The following is a 24,347-nucleotide window of genomic DNA, read 5'->3' as shown; positions in this document are numbered from 1 at the left end:
GAGGCTGGACGCACTGGGGAGGGCAGAGGACAAGGGTTAGAGGTCAGGGCTGGAGGCTGGACGCACTGGGGAGGGCAGAGGACAAGGGTTAGAGGTCAGGGCTGGAGGCTGGACGCACTGGGCAGAGCAGAGGACAAGGGTTAGAGGTCAGGGCTGGACGCACTGGGGAGGGCAGAGGACAAGGGTTAGAGGTCAGGGCTGGACGCACTGGGGAGGGCAGAGGACAAGGGTTAGAGGTCAGGGCTGGAGGCTGGAGGCACTGGGCAGAGCAGAGGACAAGGGTTAGAGGTCAGGGCTGGAGCAGTGAGCTCAGATGGTTCATGTACATACAGTGTATTTAGACCCCTTAGATTTCTTGACATTTTATTGTGTTACAAAGTGGGATTAAAATGTATTTAAATGTCTGGTTTTTTTTTTGTCAACAATCTACACAAAATACTTTGTCAAAGTGGAAGAAAAATTCAATCATACTATCTGTTCTAACAGAGCAAACCTTCCTTCAACACCCCTCCTACCCTCCTGATAACAGAGCAAACCTTCCTTCAACACCCTCCTACCTTCCTGACGTACCCCACTATCTGTTGTAACAGAGCAAACCTTCCTTCAACACCCTCCTACCTTCCTGACGTACCCCACTATCTGTTCTAACAGAGCAAACCTTCCTTCAACACCCTCCTACCTTCCTGACGTACCCCACTATCTGTTCTAACAGAGCAAACCTTCCTTCAACACCCCTCCTACCTTCCTGACGTACCATACTACCTGTTGTAACAGAGCAAACCTTCCTTCAACACCCCCCCTACCTTCCTGACGTACCCCACGATCTGTTCTAACAGAGCAAACCTTCCTTCAACACCCCTCCTACCTTCCTGACGTACCCCACGATCTGTTGTAACAGAGCAAACCTTCCTTCAACACCCCCCCTACCTTCCTGACGTACCCCACTATCTGTTCTAACAGAGCAAACCTTCCTTCAACACCCTCCTACCTTCCTGACGTACCCCACGATCTGTTCTAACAGAGAAAACCTTCCTTCAACACCCTCCTACCTTCCTGACGTACCCCACGATCTGTTCTAACAGAGCAAACCTTCCTTCAACACCCCCCCTACCTTCCTGACGTACCCCACTATCTGTTCTAACAGAGCAAACCTTCCTTCAACACCCCCCCTACCTTCCTGACGTACCCCACTATCTGTTCTAACAGAGCAAACCTTCCTTCAACACCCCCCCTACCTTCCTGACGTACCCCACTATCTGTTCTAACAGAGCAAACCTTCCTTCAACACCCTCCTACCTTCCTGACGTACCCCACGATCTGTTCTAACAGAGCAAACCTTCCTTCAACACCCTCCTACCTTCCTGACGTACCCCACTATCTGTTGTAACAGAGCAAACCTTCCTTCAACACCCTCCTACCTTCCTGACGTACCATACTACCTGTTCTAACAGAGCAAACCTTCCTTCAACACCCTCCTACCTTCCTGACGTACCCCACGATCTGTTCTAACAGAGCAAACCTTCCTTCAACACCCTCCTACCTTCCTGACGTACCATACTACCTGTTCTAACAGAGCAAACCTTCCTTCAACACCCTCCTACCTTCCTGACGTACCCCACTATCTGTTCTAACAGAGCAAACCTTCCTTCAACACCCCTCCTACCTTCCTGACGTACCATACTACCTGTTGTAACAGAGCAAACCTTCCTTCAACACCCCCCCTACCTTCCTGACGTACCCCACTATCTGTTCTAACAGAGCAAACCTTCCTTCAACACCCTCCTACCTTCCTGACGTACCCCACGATCTGTTCTAACAGAGCAAACCTTCCTTCAACACCCTCCTACCTTCCTGACGTACCCCACGATCTGTTCTAACAGAGCAAACCTTCCTTCAACACCCCCCCTACCTTCCTGACGTACCCCACTATCTGTTCTAACAGAGCAAACCTTCCTTCAACACCCCCCCTACCTTCCTGACGTACCCCACTATCTGTTCTAACAGAGCAAACCTTCCTTCAACACCCCCCCTACCTTCCTGACGTACCCCACTATCTGTTCTAACAGAGCAAACCTTCCTTCAACACCCTCCTACCTTCCTGACGTACCCCACGATCTGTTCTAACAGAGCAAACCTTCCTTCAACACCCTCCTACCTTCCTGACGTACCCCACGATCTGTTCTAACAGAGCAAACCTTCCTTCAACACCCCCCTACCTTCCTGACGTACCCCACTATCTGTTCTAACAGAGCAAACCTTCCTTCAACACCCCCCCTACCTTCCTGACGTACCCCACTATCTGTTCTAACAGAGCAAACCTTCCTTCAACACCCCCCCTACCTTCCTGACGTACCCCACTATCTGTTCTAACAGAGCAAACCTTCCTTCAACACCCTCCTACCTTCCTGACGTACCCCACGATCTGTTCTAACAGAGCAAACCTTCCTTCAACACCCTCCTACCTTCCTGACGTACCCCACTATCTGTTGTAACAGAGCAAACATTCCTTCAACACCCTCCTACCTTCCTGACGTACCATACTACCTGTTCTAACAGAGCAAACCTTCCTTCAACACCCTCCTACCTTCCTGACGTACCCCACGATCTGTTCTAACAGAGCAAACCTTCCTTCAACACCCTCCTACCTTCCTGACGTACCATACTACCTGTTCTAACAGAGCAAACCTTCCTTCAACACCCTCCTACCTTCCTGACGTACCCCACTATCTGTTCTAACAGAGCAAACCTTCCTTCAACACCCTCCTACCTTCCTGACGTACCCCACGATCTGTTCTAACAGAGCAAACCTTCCTTCAACACCCCCCCTACCTTCCTGACGTACCCCACTATCTGTTCTAACAGAGCAAACCTTCCTTCAACACCCTCCTACCTTCCTGACGTACCACACTATCTGTTCTAACAGAGCAAACCTTCCTTCAACACCCTCCTACCTTCCTGACGTACCCCACTATCTGTTGTAACAGAGCAAACCTTCCTTCAACACCCTCCTACCTTCCTGACGTACCATACTATCTGTTCTAACAGAGCAAACCTTCCTTCAACACCCTCCTACCTTCCTGACGTACCCCACGATCTGTTCTAACAGAGCAAACCTTCCTTCAACACCCTCCTACCTTCCTGACGTACCCCACGATCTGTTCTAACAGAGCAAACCTTCCTTCAACACCCTCCTACCTTCCTGACGTACCCCACTATCTGTTCTAACAGAGCAAACCTTCCTTCAACACCCTCCTACCTTCCTGACGTACCCCACGATCTGTTCTAACAGAGCAAACCTTCCTTCAACACCCTCCTACCTTCCTGACGTACCATACTACCTGTTCTAACAGAGCAAACCTTCCTTCAACACCCTCCTACCTTCCTGACGTACCCCACTATCTGTTGTAACAGAGCAAACCTTCCTTCAACACCCTCCTACCTTCCTGACGTACCATACTATCTGTTCTAACAGAGCAAACCTTCCTTCAACACCCTCCTACCTTCCTGACGTACCCCACTATCTGTTCTAACAGAGCAAACCTTCCTTCAACACCCTCCTACCTTCCTGACGTACCCCACGATCTGTTCTAACAGAGCAAACCTTCCTTCAACACCCTCCTACCTTCCTGACGTACCCCACGATCTGTTCTAACAGAGCAAACCTTCCTTCAACACCCCTCCTACCTTCCTGACGTACCCCACTATCTGTTCTACACCACACCTTTCCATAATACGTTCTAACGTACACCGTAACATGACACCCACACATTTCTAGTCCGGTAACAATCTACAGGCTCTATAATTGCATTTCTATACCTTCCTCCTCTGGCTCCGCCCGGTTGCGGCTGGAAGGGTCTCCTCCGCGGGAGCTGGTGTTCCATTCCTTTATCACCTCCAGAGCATCACTGTCTGAGTCGCTGTCCTTCTTCCTGGCTTTCCCCCGCTTCTTCTTCCTACGGGGGGGCAGAGCAAGGTTGAATAATGCAGTATGATAGACGTGTTGGGAATATATCTGACGTCACTGATAGAGTAGATGTGTTGGGAATATATCTGACGTCACTCTGATAGAGTAGATGTGTTGGGAATATATCTGACGTCACTTTGATAGAGTAGATGTGTTGGGAATATATCTGACGTCACTTTGATAGAGTAGATGTGTTGGGAATATATCTGACGTCACTCTGATAGAGTAGATGTGTTGGGAATATATCTGACGTCACTTTGATAGAGTAGATGTGTTGGGAATATATCTGACGTCACTCTGATAGAGTAGATGTGTTGGGAATATATCTGACGTCACTCTGATAGAGTAGATGTGTTGGGAATATATCTGACGTCACTGATAGAGTAGATGTGTTGGGAATATATCTGACGTCACTCTGATAGAGTAGATGTGTTGGGAATATATCTGACGTCACTCTGATAGAGTAGATGTGTTGGGAATATATCTGACGTCACTCTGATAGAGTAGATGTGTTGGGAATATATCTGACGTCACTTTGATAGAGTAGATGTGTTGGGAATATATCTGACGTCACTCTGATAGAGTAGATGTGTTGGGAATATATCTGACGTCACTTTGATAGAGTAGATGTGTTGGGAATATATCTGACGTCACTTTGATAGAGTAGATGTGTTGGGAATATATCTGACGTCACTCTGATAGAGTAGATGTGTTGGGAATATATCTGACGTCACTCTGATAGAGTAGATGTGTTGGGAATATATCTGACGTCACTTTGATAGAGTAGATGTGTTGGGAATATATCTGACATCACTCTGATAGAGTAGATGTGTTGGGAATATATCTGACATCACTCTGATAGAGTAGATGTGTTGGGAATACATCTGACGTCACTTTGATAGAGTAGATGTGTTGGGAATATATCTGACGTCACTTTGATAGAGTAGATGTGTTGGGAATATATCTGACATCACTCTGATAGAGTAGATGTGTTGGGAATATATCTGACATCACTCTGATAGAGTAGATGTGTTGGGAATATATCTGACGTCACTCTGATAGAGTAGATGTGTTGGGAATATATCTGACGTCACTCTGATAGAGTAGATGTGTTGGGAATATATCTGACGTCACTCTGATAGAGTAGATGTGTTGGGAATATATCTGACGTCACTCTGATAGAGTAGATGTGTTGGGAATATATCTGACGTCACTCTGATAGAGTAGATGTGTTGGGAATATATCTGACGTCACTGATAGAGTAGATGTGTTGGGAATATATCTGACGTCACTCTGATAGAGTAGATGTGTTGGGAATATATCTGACGTCACTCTGATAGAGTAGATGTGTTGGGAATATATCTGACGTCACTCTGATAGAGTAGATGTGTTGGGAATATATCTGACATCACTCTGATAGAGTAGATGTGTTGGGAATATATCTGACGTCACTCTGATAGAGTAGATGTGTTGGGAATATATCTGACGACACTCTGATAGAGTAGATGTGTTGGGAATATATCTGACGTCACTCTGATAGAGTAGATGTGTTGGGAATATATCTGACGTCACTGATAGAGTAGATGTGTTGGGAATATATCTGACGTCACTTTGATAGAGTAGATGTGTTGGGAATATATCTGACGTCACTCTGATAGAGTAGATGTGTTGGGAATATATCTGACGTCACTCTGATAGAGTAGATGTGTTGGGAATATATCTGACGTCACTCTGATAGAGTAGATGTGTTGGGAATATATCTGACGTCACTCTGATATAGTAGATGTGTTGGGAATATATCTGACGTCACTCTGATAGAGTAGATGTGTTGGGAATATATCTGACGTCACTCTGATAGAGTAGATGTGTTGGGAATATATCTGACATCACTCTGATAGAGTAGATGTGTTGGGAATATATCTGACATCACTCTGATAGAGTAGATGTGTTGGGAATATATCTGACGTCACTGATAGGGTAGATGTGTTGGGAATATATCTGACATCACTCTGATAGGGTAGATGTGTTGGGAATATATCTGACGTCACTCTGATAGAGTAGATGTGTTGGGAATATATCTGACATCACTCTGATAGAGTAGATGTGTTGGGAATATATCTGACATCACTCTGATAGAGTAGATGTGTTGGGAATATATCTGACATCACTCTGATAGAGTAGATGTGTTGGGAATATATCTGACGTCACTCTGATAGAGTAGATGTGTTGGGAATATATCTGACGTCACTCTGATAGAGTAGACGTGTTGGGAATATATCTGACGTCACTCTGATAGAGTAGATGTGTTGGGAATATATCTGACGTCACTGATAGAGTAGATGTGTTGGGAATATATCTGACGTCACTCTGATAGAGTAGATGTGTTGGGATTATATCTGACGTCACTCTGATATAGTAGATGTGTTGGGAATATATCTGACGTCACTCTGATAGAGTAGATGTGTTGGGAATATATCTGACGTCACTCTGATAGAGTAGATGTGTTGGGAATACATCTGACGTCACTCTGATAGAGTAGATGTGTTGGGAATATATCTGACGTCACTCTGATAGAGTAGATGTGTTGGGAATATATCTGACATCACTCTGATAGAGTAGATGTGTTGGGAATATATCTGACATCACTCTGATAGAGTAGATGTGTTGGGAATATATCTGACATCACTCTGATAGAGTAGATGTGTTGGGAATATATCTGACGTCACTCTGATAGAGTAGATGTGTTGGGAATATATCTGACATCACTCTGATAGAGTAGATGTGTTGGGAATATATCTGACATCACTCTGATAGAGTAGATGTGTTGGGAATATATCTGACATCACTCTGATAGAGTAGATGTGTTGGGAATATATCTGACATCACTCTGATAGAGTAGATGTGTTGGGAATATATCTGACGTCACTCTGATAGAGTAGATGTGTTGGGAATATATCTGACGTCACTCTGATAGAGTAGATGTGTTGGGAATATATCTGACGTCACTCTGATAGAGTAGATGTGTTGGGAATATATCTGACGTCACTCTGATATAGTAGATGTGTTGGGAATATATCTGACGTCACTCTGATAGAGTAGATGTGTTGGGAATATATCTGACATCACTCTGATAGAGTAGATGTGTTGGGAATATATCTGACGTCACTCTGATAGAGTAGATGTGTTGGGAATATATCTGACATCACTCTGATAGAGTAGATGTGTTGGGAATATATCTGACGTCACTCTGATAGAGTAGATGTGTTGGGAATATATCTGACGACACTCTGATAGAGTAGATGTGTTGGGAATATATCTGACATCACTCTGATAGAGTAGATGTGTTGGGAATATATCTGACGTCACTCTGATAGAGTAGATGTGTTGGGAATATATCTGACGACACTCTGATAGAGTAGATGTGTTGGGAATATATCTGACATCACTCTGATAGAGTAGATGTGTTGGGAATATATCTGACGTCACTTTGATAGAGTAGATGTGTTGGGAATATATCTGACGTCACTCTGATAGAGTGATTACTGGTTACTTTTTCTGCTTCTCGTCTTCAGAGGTCATGCTCATAGAAGACTCATCGGTCTCCGAGGCGATGAACTCTTCCATGCTGTCTTCGTCAAAGTACCCCTAAAACACAAAACACAGTCAGTACCCCTAAAACACAAGACACACAGTCAGAACCCCTAAAACATGACACAGTCAGAACCCCTAAAACATGACACAGTCAGAACCCCTAAAACACAGTCAGAACCCCTAAAACACAGTCAGTACCCCTAAAACACAGTCAGAACCCCTAAAACACAAGACACAGTCAGTACCCCTAAAACACAGTCAGAACCCCTAAAACACAGTCAGAACCCCTAAAACACAGTCAAAACCCCTAAAACACAGTCAAAACCCCTAAAACACAGTCAAAACCCCTAAAACACAGTCAAAACCCCTAAAACACAGTCAGAACCCCTAAAACACAGTCAGAACCCCTAAAACACAGTCAGTACCCCTAAAACACAGTCAGAACCCCTAAAACATGACACAGTCAGAACCCCTAAAACACAGTCAGAACCCCTAAAACACAGTCAGAACCCCTAAAACACAGTCAGTACCCCTAAAACACAGTCAGAACCCCTAAAACACAGTCAGTACCCCTAAAACACAGTCAGAACCCCTAAAACACAGTCAGAACCCCTAAAACAGTCAGAACCCCTAAAACACAGTCAGAACCCCTAAAACACAGTCAGAACCCCTAAAACACAGTCAGAACCCCTAAAACACAGTCAGTACCCCTAAAACACAGTCAGAACCCCTAAAACACAGTCAGTACCCCTAAAACACAGTCAGAACCCCTAAAACACAAGACACAGTCAGAAGGAGACAGACAGCCGGGTGAGGGGGGAGACAGCCGGGTGAGGGGGGAGACAGCCGGGTGAGGGGGGAGACAGCCGGGTGAGGGGGGAGACAGCCGGGTGAGGGGGGAGCCAGACAGCCGGGTGAGGGGGGAGCCAGACAGCCGGGTGAGGGGGGAGCCAGACAGCCGGGTGAGGGGGGAGCCAGACAGCCGGGTGAGGGGGGAGCCAGACAGCCGGGTGAGGGGGGGAGCCAGACGGGTGAGGGGGGGAGCCAGCCGGGTGAGGGGGGGAGCCAGCCGGGTGAGGGGGGGAGCCAGCCGGGTGAGGGGGGAGACAGCCGGGTGAGGGGGGAGACAGCCGGGTGAGGGGGGAGACAGCCGGGTGAGGGGGAGACAGCCGGGTGAGGGGGAGACAGACAGCCGGGTGAGGGGGGGAGCCAGACGGGTGAGGGGGGGAGCCAGCCGGGTGAGACAGACGGGTGAGGGGGGGAGCCAGCCGGGTGAGGGGGGGAGCCAGCCGGGTGAGGGGGGGAGCCAGCCGGGTGAGGGGAGGAGCCAGCCGGGTGAGGGGGGAGACAGCCGGGTGAGGGGGGAGACAGCCGGGTGAGGGGGGAACCAGACGGGTGAGGGGGGAACCAGACGGGTGAGGGGGGAGCCAGACGGGTGAGGGGGGGAGCCAGCCGGGTGAGGGGGGGAGCCAGCCGGGTGAGGGGGGGAGACAGCCGGGTGGAGGGGGGAGACAGCCGGGTGGAGGGGGGAGACAGCCGGGTGGAGGGGGGGGAGAGACAGCCGGGTGAGGGGGGGAGAGACAGCCGGGTGAGGGGGGGGAGAGACAGCCGGGTGAGGGGGGGGAGAGACAGCCGGGGGAGGGGGGGAGAGACAGCCGGGTGAGGGGGGGGAGAGACTGCCGGGTGAGGGGGGGAGAGACTGCCGGGTGAGGGGGGGGGAGAGACTGCCGGGTGAGGGGGGGAGAGACTGCCGGGTGAGGGGGGAGAGAGCCGGGTGAGGGGGGAGACAGCCGGGTGAGGGGGGAGACAGCCGGGTGAGGGGGGAGACAGCCGGGTGAGGGGGGAGACAGCCGGGTGAGGGGGGAGACAGCCGGGTGAGGGGAGAGACAGCCGGGTGAGGGGAGAGACAGTCAGCCGGGTGAGGGGAGAGACAGCCGGGTGAGGGGGGAGTTAGCCGGGTGAGGGGGGAGACAGCCGGGTGAGGGGGGAGACAGCCGGGTGAGGGGGGAGACAGCCGGGTGAGGGGGGAGACAGCCGGGGGAGACAGCCGGGGGAGACAGCCGGGTGAGGGGGGAGACAGCCGGGTGAGGGGGGAGACAGCCGGGTGAGGGGGGAGACAGCCGGGTGAGGGGGGAGACAGCCGGGTGAGGGGGGAGACAGCCGGGTGAGGGGAGAGACAGCCGGGTGAGGGGAGAGACAGTCAGCCGGGTGAGGGGGGAGACAGTCAGCCGGGTGAGGGGGGAGACAGTCAGCCGGGTGAGGGGGGAGACAGACAGCCGGGTGAGGGGGGGAGACAGACAGCCGGGTGAGGGGGGGAGACAGACAGCCGGGTGAGGGGAGAGAGTCAGCCGGGTGGGGGGGGGAGACAGCCAGCCGGGTGAGGGGGGAGACAGCCAGCCGGGTGAGGGGGGAGACAGCCAGCCGGGTGAGGGGGGAGACAGCCAGCCGGGTGAGGGGGGAGACAGCCAGCCGGGTGAGGGGGGAGACAGACAGCCGGGTGAGGGGAGAGACAGTCAGCCGGGTGGGGGGGGAGACAGACAGCCGGGTGAGGGGGGAGACAGCCGGGTGAGGGGGGAGACAGACCTTGTTTTCCTTGCTGATGTAGTCCAGCTGCAGGCACCAGGGATGGGTCCAGATTCTGCTGAGCATCTGGAAGTCCTGGAACAGTTTGGTGCCGGCTCGACCCCGACCCCCCTCCACCGCGTTCCCCGCACCTGCCCCACGGAGACAGAGAGGTGCGTGAGAGAGGGAAGGACGTGTCTTTCATACCCACCACAGCTGCAGAAGGTACCACTCCCTCACACTCATATCAACACCAGTACAATCAGAGAGACGTAACACTTCAACAACTAGAATCTGAAACACAGCCTTTGACATGGTACTATAATCACGGTTGTTTTGGGGGTTTTCTGTTCCTTTCTACTCGCTTTTTTGATTTTTATTTGAAATTCAGTTCAGTTGATTTACTAGTTTTTATGATGAAACATTTATATTTATTTTGCATTTAATTTAGTGTTAGGGACAGAAAGTAGCGTTATGCATGAGAGGCTCAGAGCCATTTATGTTGTCCAGCCCTATAGCAGGGCTACCCCGGGGCCCCCCCTATAGCAGGGCTACCCCGGGGGCCCCCCCTATAGCAGGGCTACCCCGGGGGCCCCCCCTATAGCAGGGCTACCCCGGGGGCCCCCCCTATAGCAGGGCTACCCCGGGGGCCCCCCCTATAGCAGGGCTACCCCGGGGGCCCCCCCTATAGCAGGGCTACCCCGGGGGCCCCCCCTATAGCAGGGCTAATGGGGATCCATAATAAATCCCAGGAAGAGTAGCTGCTGCCTTGGCAGGAAGTAATTGGGATCCATAATAAACCCCAGGAAGAGTAGCTGCTGCCTTGGCAGGAACTAATGGGGATCCATAATAAACCCCAGGAAGAGTAGCTGCTGCCTTGGCAGGAACTAATGGGGATCCATAATAAACCCCAGGAAGAGTAGCTGCTGCCTTGACAGGAACTAATGGGGATCCATAATAAACCCCAGGAAGAATAGCTGCTGCCTTGGCAGGAAGTAATGGGGATCCATAATAAACCCCAGGAAGAATAGCTGCTGCCTTGGCAGGAACTAATGGGGATCCATAATAAACCCCAGGAAGAGTAGCTGCTGCCTTGACAGGAACTAATGGGGATCCATAATAAATACAAATACACATAGACAGCCAGTCTACCGTAGACCTAAAGCTGGACAGACAGCCAGTCTACCGTAGACCTAAAACTGGTCAGACAGCCAGTCTACCGTAGACCTAAAGCTGGTCAGACAGCCAGTCTACTGTAGACCTAAAGCTGGTCAGACAGCCAGTCTACCGTAGACCTAAAGCTGGTCAGACAGCCAGTCTACAGTAGACCTAAAGCTGGTCAGACAGCCAGTCTACCGTAGACCTAAAGCTGGACAGACAGCCAGTCTACCGTAGACCTAAAGCTGGACAGACAGCCAGTCTACCGTAGACCTAAAGCTGGACAGACAGCCAGTCTACCGTAGACCTAAAGCTGGTCAGACAGCCAGTCTACCGTAGACCTAAAGCTGGACAGACAGCCAGTCTACCGTAGACCTAAAGCTGGTCAGACAGCCAGTCTACCGTAGACCTAAAGCTGGTCAGACAGCCAGTCTACCGTAGACCTAAAGCTGGACAGACAGCCAGTCTACCGTAGACCTAAAGCTGGTCAGACAGCCAGTCTACCGTAGACCTAAAGCTGGTCAGACAGCCAGTCTACCGTAGACCTAAAGCTGGAGACTTCTCTCCCTTTTTCCTTCCCTGTCTTCCTCCCCCCTTCCCTCTCCTCCCCCATTAGAGGGGGGCGCCTAGGGCCTGCTGTCAGCTGTAATGCTGTGTTGGGATGCACCACAGGGTAGTCGGACCAAAGTGGAGAAAATTCAGATCGCCCAGATTAGCCCCCTCCCTCTTAAAACACACAGAAGTACAATGTTACACTAGATGGGATAGGGGTTAGTATGTACCTGTTAAATGCTCCAGGTAGTGTCGGTATAGAGTACACTAGATGGGATAGGGGTTAGTATGTACCTGTTAAATGCTCCAGGTAGTGTCGGTATAGAGTACACTAGATGGGATAGGGGTTAGTATGTACCTGTTAAATGCTCCAGGTAGTGTCGGTATAGAGTACACTAGATGGGATAGGGGTTAGTATGTACCTGTTAAATGCTCCAGGTAGTGTCGGTATAGAGTACACTAGATGGGATAGGGGTTAGTATGTACCTGTTAAATGCTCCAGGTAGTGTCGGTATAGAGTACACTAGATGGGATAGGGGTTAGTATGTACCTGTTAAATGCTCCAGGTAGTGTCGGTATAGAGTACACTAGATGGGATAGGGGTTAGTATGTACCTGTTAAATGCTCCAGGTAGTGTCGGTATAGAGTACACTAGATGGGATAGGGGTTAGTATGTACCTGTTAAATGCTCCAGGTAGTGTCGGTATAGAGTACACTAGATGGGATAGGGGTTAGTATGTACCTGTTAAATGCTCCAGGTAGTGTCGGTATAGAGTACACTAGATGGGATAGGGGTTAGTATGTACCTGTTAAATGCTCCAGGTAGTGTCGGTATAGAGTACACTAGATGGGATAGGGGTTAGTATGTACCTGTTAAATGCTCCAGGTAGTGTCGGTATAGAGTACACTAGATGGGATAGGGGTTAGTATGTACCTGTTAAATGCTCCAGGTAGTGTCGGTATAGAGTACACTAGATGGGATAGGGGTTAGTATGTACCTGTTAAATGCTCCAGGTAGTGTCGGTATAGAGTACACTAGATGGGATAGGGGTTAGTATGTACCTGTTAAATGCTCCAGGTAGTGTCGGTATAGAGTACACTAGATGGGATAGGGGTTAGTATGTACCTGTTAAATGCTCCAGGTAGTGTCGGTATAGAGTACACTAGATGGGATAGGGGTTAGTATGTACCTGTTAAATGCTCCAGGTAGTGTCGGTATAGAGTACACTAGATGGGATAGGGGTTAGTATGTACCTGTTAAATGCTCCAGGTAGTGTCGGTATAGAGTACACTAGATGGGATAGGGGTTAGTATGTACCTGTTAAATGCTCCAGGTAGTGTCGGTATAGAGTACACTAGATGGGATAGGGGTTAGTATGTACCTGTTAAATGCTCCAGGTAGTGTCGGTATAGAGTACACTAGATGGGATAGGGGTTAGTATGTACCTGTTAAATGCTCCAGGTAGTGTCGGTATAGAGTACACTAGATGGGATAGGGGTTAGTATGTACCTGTTAAATGCTCCAGGTAGTGTCGGTATAGAGTACACTAGATGGGATAGGGGTTAGTATGTACCTGTTAAATGCTCCAGGTAGTGTCGGTATAGAGTACACTAGATGGGATAGGGGTTAGTATGTACCTGTTAAATGCTCCAGGTAGTGTCGGTATAGAGTACACTAGATGGGATAGGGGTTAGTATGTACCTGTTAAATGCTCCAGGTAGTGTCGGTATAGAGTACACTAGATGGGATAGGGGTTAGTATGTACCTGTTAAATGCTCCAGTTAGTGTCGGTATAGAGTACACTAGATGGGATAGGGGTTAGTATGTACCTGTTAAATGCTCCAGGTAGTGTCGGTATAGAGTACACTAGATGGGATAGGGGTTAGTATGTACCTGTTAAATGCTCCAGGTAGTGTCGGTATAGTGTACACTAGATGGGATAGGGGTTAGTATGTACCTGTTAGGTGCTCCAGGTAGTGTCGGTATAGAGTACACTGGATGGGTGTGACTCTGACGGACACAACGTACTCATGTTTAGGAGGCAGGAACTTGGTCAGGGCAGAGTAGTCTCTTCTCTGGAGAAGGGAGGGACACAAGTAAAAACACAGTAGTCTCTTCTCTGGAGAAGGGAGGGACACAAGTAAAAACACAGTAGTCTCTTCTCTGGAGAAGGGAGGGACACAAGTAAAAACACAGTAGTCTCTTCTCTGGAGAAGGGAGGGACACAGTCAAAGAGCGATCAAACAAAACAATCTGTCATTGGAAACAGCCTGAGCGATATCAGTCAGAAATATTTATTCTAGTGTCAAAATGGGCTACAAAGCGGAGAACAATTGGGTCATAAAGTCCGTCTCATCCAAACCGGAGATTTGCGTGTGAAAGTGGTATCCACAAGTTCATCTGACTCTGGGCAAGTAGATAAAGGGACTCATTGCCAAAATACCAAGGTATCACTTTAAAGTACATTTCCTGCAATTCTTCACCTTTTGGCGTTGGGAGGGAAAAATGTGCAGTTTTACAGCAAATTTCCTGTAATTACATACATTTTGTAATCTTAATAATATGATATCTGAGTGAAACGCACAAAATGAATGGGGGCCCCTTGGAGGAGGTCAGGGCCCCCTGGAGGAGGTCAGGGCCCCCTGGAGGAGGTCAGGGCCCCCTGGGAGGTCAGGGCCCCCTGGGAGGTCAGGGCCCCCTGGAGGAGGTCAGGGCCCCCTGGAGGAGGTCAGGGCCCCCTGGAGGAGGTCAGGGCCCCCTGGGAGGTCAGGGCCCCATGGAGGAGGTCAGGGCCCCATGGAGGAGGTCAGGGCCCCATGGAGGAGGTCAGGGCCCCATGGAGGAGGTCAGGGCCCCATGGAGGAGGTCAGGGCCCCATGGAGGAGGTCAGGGCCCCATGGAGGAGGTCAGGGCCCCATGGAGGAGGTCAGGGCCCCATGGAGGAGGTCAGGGCCCCCTGGGAGGTCAGGGCCCCATGGAGGAGGTCAGGGCCCCATGGAGGAGGTCAGGGCCCCATGGAGGAGGTCAGGGCCCCCTGGGAGGTCAGGGCCCCCTGGGAGGTCAGGGCCCCCTGGGAGGTCAGGGCCCCCTGGGAGGTCAGCGTGCCCGGTCTATATTCGGCAATAATCACTACAAGTTTAGACAACTGGCTGACTAATTTACCAATCTAAAAATGTGCTAGCTGACGTGACTAATTGAGTGATTGTCAGTGATCGACATTAGACTGCTGATACTCAACCGCAATTAGAAATGTCACCTTGTGAATTCCTCTATTCTGCCTAGCAACAGTAAGTTGTGAACCTGACCGAGTTCCTAAGAAAACTAAAAGGGGGGGGAATGGATCCGCGGGCCTACAAAATGGAGTCTGTGGGCCGCCAGTTACCCATAGTGTTACCTGTACACATCCGTTGAGCATCTCGTAGAGGATGTGAGCCCTCTTCTTCATGATCCGTACGTCCTGGTCCGTGGAGTCTGCTGCCTGCCCGTTCTGGATGGGGTTGACGAAGCGGTTCCTGAACTCCTTCACTGACCCCAGCAGGTTCTCCTTGATGAAGTTCACCATGCAGTGGTCTGGACAGGGAAAACACACATCGCTATCATAACTATTCATCCTCCATTGTATTTCTTCACATGTTGTTGTGTTACAAAGTGAGATTAAAATGGATTTAATTGTTTTTTTTTTGGTCGACCAGCTAAACAAAATACTGAAATGTAAAAATAAATAAAAAATAAATGAGAAATAAACTAATACAGCTTGATTAGATCAATATTCACCCCGTGTGTCAATACATGTTAGAGACACCTTTGGCAGTGATTACAGCTGTGAGTCTTCTTCGGTGAGTGTCACAAGAGCTTTGTACACCTGTATTGTGCAATATTTCCCCATAATTATTTTCAAAATTTTTCAAGCTCAGTCAAGATTTAAAGATGCAATATCCAGAAATCGATCTGCCATTTACTAGTAGCTAAAAACAAAATGTGAAAGCATTTATCGGGTATGAATACCTAAGATACCCTGAATATAGACAGGATGCTGGTATGTCACGGAGCGTGAAACAGGAGATAGACTCCTGCCCTATGGGCCGTTCTGGTTCACTCTACAGAAACAGGAGATGGACTCCTGCCCTACGGGCCGTTCTGGTTCACTCTACAGAAACAGGAGATAGACTCCTGCCCTATGGGCCGTTCTGGTTCACTCTACAGAAACAGGAGATGGACTCCTGCCCTATGGGCCGTTCTGGTTCACTCTACAGAAACAGGAGATGGACTCCTGCCCTACGGGCCGTTCTGGTTCACTCTACAGAAACAGGAGATAGACTCCTGCCCTATGGGCCGTTCTGGTTCACTCTACAGAAACAGGAGATGGACTCCTGCCCTATGGGCCGTTCTGGTTCACTCTACAGAAACAGGAGATGGACTCCTGCCCTACGGGCCGTTCTGGTTCACTCTACAGAAACAGGAGATGGACTCCTGCCCTACGGGCTGTTTTGGTTCACTCTACAGAAACAGGAGATGGACTCCTGCACTACGGGCCGTTCTGGTTCACTCTACAGAAACAGGAGATGGACTCCTGCCCTATGGGCCGTCTGGTTCACTCTACAGAAACAGGAGTTGGACTCCTGCCCTATGGGCCGTTCTGGTTCACTCTACAGAAACAGGAAATGGACTCCTGCCCTATGGGCCGTTCTGGTTCACTCTACAGAAACAGGAGATGGACTCCTGCCCTATGGGCCGTTCTGGTTCACTCTACAGAAACAGGAGATGGACTCCTGCCCTATGGGCCGTCTGGTTCACTCTACAGAAACAGGAGATTGACTCCTGCCCTATGGGCCGTCTGCTTCACTCTACAGAAACAGGAGATGGACTCCTGCCCTATGGGCCGTTCTGGTTCACTCTACAGAAACAGGAGATGGACTCCTGCCCTATGGGCCGTTCTGGTTCACTCTACAGAAACAGTAGATGGACTCCTGCCCTACGGGCCGTTCTGGTTCACTCTACAGAAACAGGAGATGGACTCCTGCCCTACGGGCCGTTCTGGTTCACTCTACAGAAACAGGAGATGGACTCCTGCCCTACGGGCCGTTCTGGTTCACTCTACAGAAACAGGAGATGGACTCCTGCCCTACGGGCCGTTCTGGTTCACTCTACAGAAACAGGAGATGGACTCCTGCCCTATGGGCCGCTCTGGTTCACTCTAAAGAAACAGGAGATGGACTCCTGCCCTACGGGCCGTTCTGGTTCACTCTACAGAAACAGTAGATGGACTCCTGCCCTATGGGCCGTTCTGGTTCACTCTACAGAAACAGGAGATGGACTCCTGCCCTACGGGCCGTTCTGGTTCACTCTACAGAAACAGGAGATGGACTCCTGCCCTATGGGCCGTTCTGGTTCACTCTAAAGAAACAGGAGATGGACTCCTGCCCTACGGGCCGTTCTGGTTCACTCTACAGAAACAGGAGATGGACTCCTGCCCTATGGGCCGTTCTGGTTCACTCTACAGAAACAGGAGATGGACTCCTGCCCTATGGGCCGTTCTGGTTCACTCTACAGAAACAGGAGATGGACTCCTGCCCTACGGGCCGTTCTGGTTCACTCTACAGAAACAGGAGATGGACTCCTGCCCTACGGGCCGTTCTGGTTCACTCTACAGAAACAGTAGATGGACTCCTGCCCTACGGGCCGTTCTGGTTCACTCTACAGAAACAGTAGATGGACTCCTGCCCTATGGGCCGTTCTGGTTCACTCTACAGAAACAGTAGATGGACTCCTGCCCTATGGGCCGTTCTGGTTCACTCTACAGAAACAGGAGATGGACTCCTGCCCTATGGGCCGTTCTGGTTCACTCTACAGAAACAGTAGATGGACTCCTGCCCTACGGGCCGTTCTGGTTCACTCTAAAGAAACAGGAGATGGACTCCTGCCCTACGGGCTGTTCTGGTTCACTCTACAGAAACAGGAGATGGACTCCTGCCCTACGGGCCGTTCTGGTTCACTCTACAGAAACAGGAGATGGACTCCTGCCCTACGGGCCGTTCTGGTTCACTCTACAGAAACAGGAGATGGACTCCTGCCCTACGGGCCGTTCTGGTTCACTCTACAGAAACAGGAGATGGACTCCTGCCCTACGGGCCGTTCTGGTTCACTCTACAGAAACAGGAGATGGACTCCTGCCCTACGGGCCGTTCTGGTTCACTCTACAGAAACAGGAGATGGACTCCTGCCCTACGGGCCGTTCTGGTTCACTCTACAGAAACAGTAGATGGACTCCTGCCCTATGGGCCGTTCTGGTTCACTCTACAGAAACAGGAGATGGACTCCTGCCCTACGGGCCGTTCTGGTTCACTCTACAGAAACAGGAGATGGACTCCTGCCCTATGGGCCGTCTGGTTCACTCTACAGAAACAGGAGATGGACTCCTGCCCTATGGGCCGTTCTGGTTCACTCTACAGAAACAGGAGATGGACTCCTGCCCTATGGGCCGTTCTGGTTCACTCTACAGAAACAGTAGATGGACTCCTGCCCTACGGGCCGCTCTGGTTCACTGTACAGAAACAGGAGATGGACTCCTGCCCTATGGGCCGTTCTGGTTCACTGTACAGAAACAGGAGATGGACTCCTGCCCTATGGGCCGTTCTGGTTCACTCTACAGAAACAGTAGATGGACTCCTGCCCTATGGGCCGTTCTGGTTCACTCTACAGAAACAGTAGATGGACTCCTGCCCTACGGGCCGTTCTGGTTCACTCTACAGAAACAGGAGATGGACTCCTGCCCTACGGGCCGTTCTGGTTCACTCTACAGAAACAGGAGATGGACTCCTGCCCTACGGGCCGTTCTGGTTCACTCTACAGAAACAGGAGATGGACTCCTGCCCTACGGGCCGTTCTGGTTCACTCTACAGAAACAGGAGATGGACTCCTGCCCTATGGGCCGTTCTGGTTCACTCTACAGAAACAGGAGATGGACTCCTGCCCTATGGGCCGTTCTGGTTCACTCTACAGAAACAGGAGATGGACTCCTGCCCTACGGGCCGTTCTGGTTCACTCTACAGAAACAGGAGATGGACTCCTGCCCTACGGGCCGTTCTGGTTCACTCTACAGAAACAGTAGATGGACTCCTGCCCTACGGGCCGTTCTGGTTCACTCTACAGAAACAGTAGATGGACTCCTGCCCTACGGGCCGTTCTGGTTCACTCTACAGAAACAGTAGATGGACTCCTGCCCTATGGGCCGTTCTGGTTCACTCTACAGAAACAGGAGATGGACTCCTGCCCTATGGGCCGTTCTGGTTCACTCTACAGAAACAGTAGATGGACTCCTGCCCTACGGGCCGTTCTGGTTCACTCTAAAGAAACAGGAGATGGACTCCTGCCCTACGGGCCGTTCTGGTTCACTCTACAGAAACAGGAGATGGACTCCTGCCCTACGGGCCGTTCTGGTTCACTCTACAGAAACAGGAGATGGACTCCTGCCCTACGGGCCGTTCTGCTTCACTCTACAGAAACAGGAGATGGACTCCTGCCCTATGGGCCGTTCTGGTTCACTCTACAGAAACAGTAGATGGACTCCTGCCCTACGGGCCGTTCTGGTTCACTCTACAGAAACAGGAGATGGACTCCTGCCCTACGGGCCGTTCTGGTTCACTCTACAGAAACAGGAGATGGACTCCTGCCCTACGGGCCGTTCTGGTTCACTCTACAGAAACAGGAGATGGACTCCTGCCCTACGGGCCGTTCTGGTTCACTCTACAGAAACAGGAGATGGACTCCTGCCCTACGGGCCGTTCTGGTTCACTCTACAGAAACAGTAGATGGACTCCTGCCCTACGGGCCGTTCTGGTTCACTCTACAGAAACAGTAGATGGACTCCTGCCCTACGGGCCGTTCTGGTTCACTCTACAGAAACAGGAGATGGACTCCTGCCCTATGGGCCGTCTGGTTCACTCTACAGAAACAGGAGATGGACTCCTGCCCTATGGGCCGTTCTGGTTCACTCTACAGAAACAGTAGATGGACTCCTGCCCTACGGGCCGTTCTGGTTCACTCTACAGAAACAGTAGATGGACTCCTGCCCTATGGGCCGTCTGGTTCACTCTACAGAAACAGGAGATGGACTCCTGCCCTATGGGCCGTTCTGGTTCACTCTACAGAAACAGTAGATGGACTCCTGCCCTATGGGCCGTTCTGGTTCACTGTACAGAAACAGGAGATGGACTCCTGCCCTATGGGCCGTTCTGGTTCACTCTACAGAAACAGGAGATGGACTCCTGCCCTATGGGCCGTTCTGGTTCACTCTACAGAAACAGGAGATGGACTCCTGCCCTACGGGCCGTTCTGGTTCACTCTACAGAAACAGGAGATGGACTCCTGCCCTATGGGCCGTTCTGGTTCACTCTACAGAAACAGGAGATGGACTCCTGCCCTACGGGCCGTTCTGGTTCACTGTACAGAAACAGGAGATGGACTCCTGCCCTATGGGCCGTTCTGGTTCACTCTACAGAAACAGGAGATGGACTCCTGCCCTATGGGCCGTTCTGGTTCACTCTACAGAAACAGTAGATGGACTCCTGCCCTACGGGCCGTTCTGGTTCACTCTACAGAAACAGTAGATGGACTCCTGCCCTACGGGCCGTTCTGGTTCACTCTACAGAAACAGTAGATGGACTCCTGCCCTATGGGCCGTTCTGGTTCACTCTACAGAAACAGGAGATGGACTCCTGCCCTATGGGCCGTTCTGGTTCACTCTACAGAAACAGTAGATGGACTCCTGCCCTACGGGCCGTTCTGGTTCACTCTAAAGAAACAGGAGATGGACTCCTGCCCTACGGGCCGTTCTGGTTCACTCTACAGAAACAGGAGATGGACTCCTGCCCTACGGGCCGTTCTGGTTCACTCTACAGAAACAGGAGATGGACTCCTGCCCTACGGGCCGTTCTGCTTCACTCTACAGAAACAGGAGATGGACTCCTGCCCTATGGGCCGTTCTGGTTCACTCTACAGAAACAGTAGATGGACTCCTGCCCTACGGGCCGTTCTGGTTCACTCTACAGAAACAGGAGATGGACTCCTGCCCTACGGGCCGTTCTGGTTCACTCTACAGAAACAGGAGATGGACTCCTGCCCTACGGGCCGTTCTGGTTCACTCTACAGAAACAGGAGATGGACTCCTGCCCTACGGGCCGTTCTGGTTCACTCTACAGAAACAGGAGATGGACTCCTGCCCTACGGGCCGTTCTGGTTCACTCTACAGAAACAGTAGATGGACTCCTGCCCTACGGGCCGTTCTGGTTCACTCTACAGAAACAGTAGATGGACTCCTGCCCTACGGGCCGTTCTGGTTCACTCTACAGAAACAGGAGATGGACTCCTGCCCTATGGGCCGTCTGGTTCACTCTACAGAAACAGGAGATGGACTCCTGCCCTATGGGCCGTTCTGGTTCACTCTACAGAAACAGTAGATGGACTCCTGCCCTACGGGCCGTTCTGGTTCACTCTACAGAAACAGTAGATGGACTCCTGCCCTATGGGCCGTCTGGTTCACTCTACAGAAACAGGAGATGGACTCCTGCCCTATGGGCCGTTCTGGTTCACTCTACAGAAACAGTAGATGGACTCCTGCCCTATGGGCCGTTCTGGTTCACTGTACAGAAACAGGAGATGGACTCCTGCCCTATGGGCCGTTCTGGTTCACTCTACAGAAACAGGAGATGGACTCCTGCCCTATGGGCCGTTCTGGTTCACTCTACAGAAACAGGAGATGGACTCCTGCCCTACGGGCCGTTCTGGTTCACTCTACAGAAACAGGAGATGGACTCCTGCCCTATGGGCCGTTCTGGTTCACTCTACAGAAACAGGAGATGGACTCCTGCCCTACGGGCCGTTCTGGTTCACTGTACAGAAACAGGAGATGGACTCCTGCCCTATGGGCCGTTCTGGTTCACTCTACAGAAACAGGAGATGGACTCCTGCCCTATGGGCCGTTCTGGTTCACTCAACAGAAACAGTAGATGGACTCCTGCCCTACGGGCCGTTCTGGTTCACTCTACAGAAACAGGAGATGGACTCCTGCCCTATGGGCCGTCTGGTTCACTCTACAGAAACAGGAGATGGACTCCTGCCCTATGGGCCGTCTGGTTCACTCTACAGAAACAGGAGATGGACTCCTGCCCTATGGGCCATTCTGGTTCACTCTACAGAAACAGGAGATGACTCCTGCCCTATGGGCCGTTCTGGTTCACTCTACAGAAACAGGAGATGGACTCCTGCCCTACGGGCCGTTCTGGTTCACTCTACAGAAACAGGAGATGGACTCCTGCCCTATGGGCCGTTCTGGTTCACTCTACAGAAACAGGAGATGGACTCCTGCCCTATGGGCCGTTCTGGTTCACTCTACAGAAACAGGAGATGGACTCCTGCCCTATGGGCCGTTCTGGTTCACTCTACAGAAACAGGAGATGGACTCCTGCCCTATGGGCCGTTCTGGTTCACTCTACAGAAACAGGAGATGGACTCCTGCCCTACGGGCCGTTCTGGTTCACTCTACAGAAACAGGAGATGGACTCCTGCCCTACGGGCCGTTCTGGTTCACTCTACAGAAACAGGAGATGGACTCCTGCCCTACGGGCCGTTCTGGTTCACTCTACAGAAACAGTAGATGGACTCCTGCCCTACGGGCCGTTCTGGTTCACTCTACAGAAACAGGAGATGGACTCCTGCCCTACGGGCCGTTCTGGTTCACTCTACAGAAACAGGAGATGGACTCCTGCCCTACGGGCCGTTCTGGTTCACTCTACAGAAACAGGAGATGGACTCCTGCCCTATGGGTCGTCTGGTTCACTCTACAGAAACAGGAGATGGACTCCTGCCCTATGGGCCGTTCTGGTTCACTCTACAGAAACAGTAGATGGACTCCTGCCCTACGGGCCGTTCTGGTTCACTGTACAAAAACAGGAGATGGACTCCTGCCCTATGGGCCGTTCTGGTTCACTCTACAGAAACAGGAGATGGACTCCTGCCCTATGGGCCGTTCTGGTTCACTCTACAGAAACAGGAGATGGACTCCTGCCCTACGGGCCGTTCTGGCTAACTGGATATAACAGGAAGTAACGGACATACACTCTATGAGGTTGTTCTGCAGCGGTGTGCCGGTGAGCACCACTCTCCGTCGGGTCTTGATGGAGTTCATGGCTTTAGAGATGGCCGACGCCTCGTTCTTCAAGATGTGGCCCTCATCACAGATCACAAAGTCTGGGCCTGGGGAGGAAGGGAACACAGAGCAGACAGAGTTGAGAAGAAACTGGATACAAGAAATAGCCGCGTGTGTGTGTGTGTGTGTGTGTGTCCGTGTGTGTCCGTGTGTGTCCGTGTGTGTCCGTGTGTGTCCGTGTGTGTCCGTGTGCGTGTCCGTGTGTGTTCGTGTGCGTGTCCTCTACCTACCTGGGTCAACCAGGGTCTTCTGGAAGGTCTCTTTGAGTTTCTTGCTCTTGATGTTTCTACCCTGTGTGAGGTTACGGTACATCTCATAGCCAATGATCATGATCCCTCCATCCTCCTGCCACTGCTGCAGAGCAGCCGCTCTCTCCTGAGGTCGCTTCACCGTGGCCAGCTCCGTCACCTAGTGACAGACAGCGGGAATACCGACACACAGCGTAAACACACACACATACAGCTCTGGGAAAAACTGAAGACCCCAACTGCATAATGATCAGTTTCTCTGGTTTTACTATTTATAGGTCTGTGTTTTGGGTAAAATGGACATTGTTGTTTTATTCTATAAACTACTGACAACAATTCTCCCAAATTCAAAATAAAATATTGTCATTTAAAGCTTTTATTTGCAGAAAACGACAACTGGAATTGTGATGCAGTGAATTATAAGTGAAATAATCTGTCTGTAAACAATTGTTGGAGAAATGACTTGTGTCCTGCACAAAGTAGATGTCCTAACCGACTTGCCAAAACTATAGTTTGTTAACAAGAAATTTGTGGAGTGGTTGAAAAACGAGTTTTAATGACTCCAACATAAGTGTAAACTTCCTACTTCAACTGTATGTATTTATGTGTGTGTGTGTGTGTGTGTGTGTGTGTGTACCTCTAAACTCTCCTCATCCTTGAAGCCGTACTGCCACTTCTCAAACTCATTGAGCCAGTTGAGCACCGTGTTGAGAGGACAGACGATCAGAGCCGTGGAGAAGTCTAACTTTTCACACAGCAGTAGTGTGTGGAGTAGGGTTACCACCTAGTGATAGAAACAGGGTTAGATACAGTATAGATACAGTATAGATATATACACATAGAGAGGTATATCTTGTCACACAGCGGTAGTGTGGAGTAGGGTTACCACCTAGTGACAGAAACAGGGTTAGATACAGTATAGATACAGTATAGATATATACACATAGAGAGGTATATCTTGTCACACAGCGGAAGTGTGGAGTAGGGTTACCACCTAGTGATAGAAACAGGGTTAGATACAGTATAGATACAGTATAGATATATACACATAGAGAGGTATATCTTGTC

General features: G+C 50.7%; 1 protein-coding gene across 8 annotated transcripts in view; it reads right to left on the bottom strand.

Moving 5' to 3' along the window:
• The window catches only part of LOC129858558 (transcriptional regulator ATRX-like), a 153,118-nt gene that overhangs the window by 67,659 nt on the left and 61,112 nt on the right, over positions 1–24,347 (bottom strand). For 7 of the 8 annotated variants that reach the window (XM_055927881.1, XM_055927884.1, XM_055927882.1 and 4 more), the window contains 8 exons: positions 23,917–24,063; positions 23,262–23,439; positions 22,941–23,078; positions 15,223–15,398; positions 13,786–13,903; positions 10,139–10,269; positions 7,515–7,609; positions 3,817–3,953 (listed from right to left, as the gene is read on the bottom strand). In XM_055927881.1, the coding sequence (XP_055783856.1) occupies positions 3,817–3,953; positions 7,515–7,609; positions 10,139–10,269; positions 13,786–13,903; positions 15,223–15,398; positions 22,941–23,078; positions 23,262–23,439; positions 23,917–24,063 (1,120 nt within the window). Of the gene's footprint in view, positions 1–73; positions 118–3,816; positions 3,954–7,514; positions 7,610–10,138; positions 10,270–13,785; positions 13,904–15,222; positions 15,399–22,940; positions 23,079–23,261; positions 23,440–23,916; positions 24,064–24,347 lie in introns of those variants that run through there. The other variant, XM_055927888.1, reaches the window with a different exon arrangement.

Source organism: Salvelinus fontinalis, chromosome 6, assembly GCF_029448725.1.
Source record: "Salvelinus fontinalis isolate EN_2023a chromosome 6, ASM2944872v1, whole genome shotgun sequence".
Classification (NCBI taxonomy): Eukaryota; Metazoa; Chordata; class Actinopteri; order Salmoniformes; family Salmonidae; genus Salvelinus; species Salvelinus fontinalis.
Note: the sequence above shows the minus strand (reverse complement) of the source record. Positions and strands in the feature narration are given on the sequence as shown.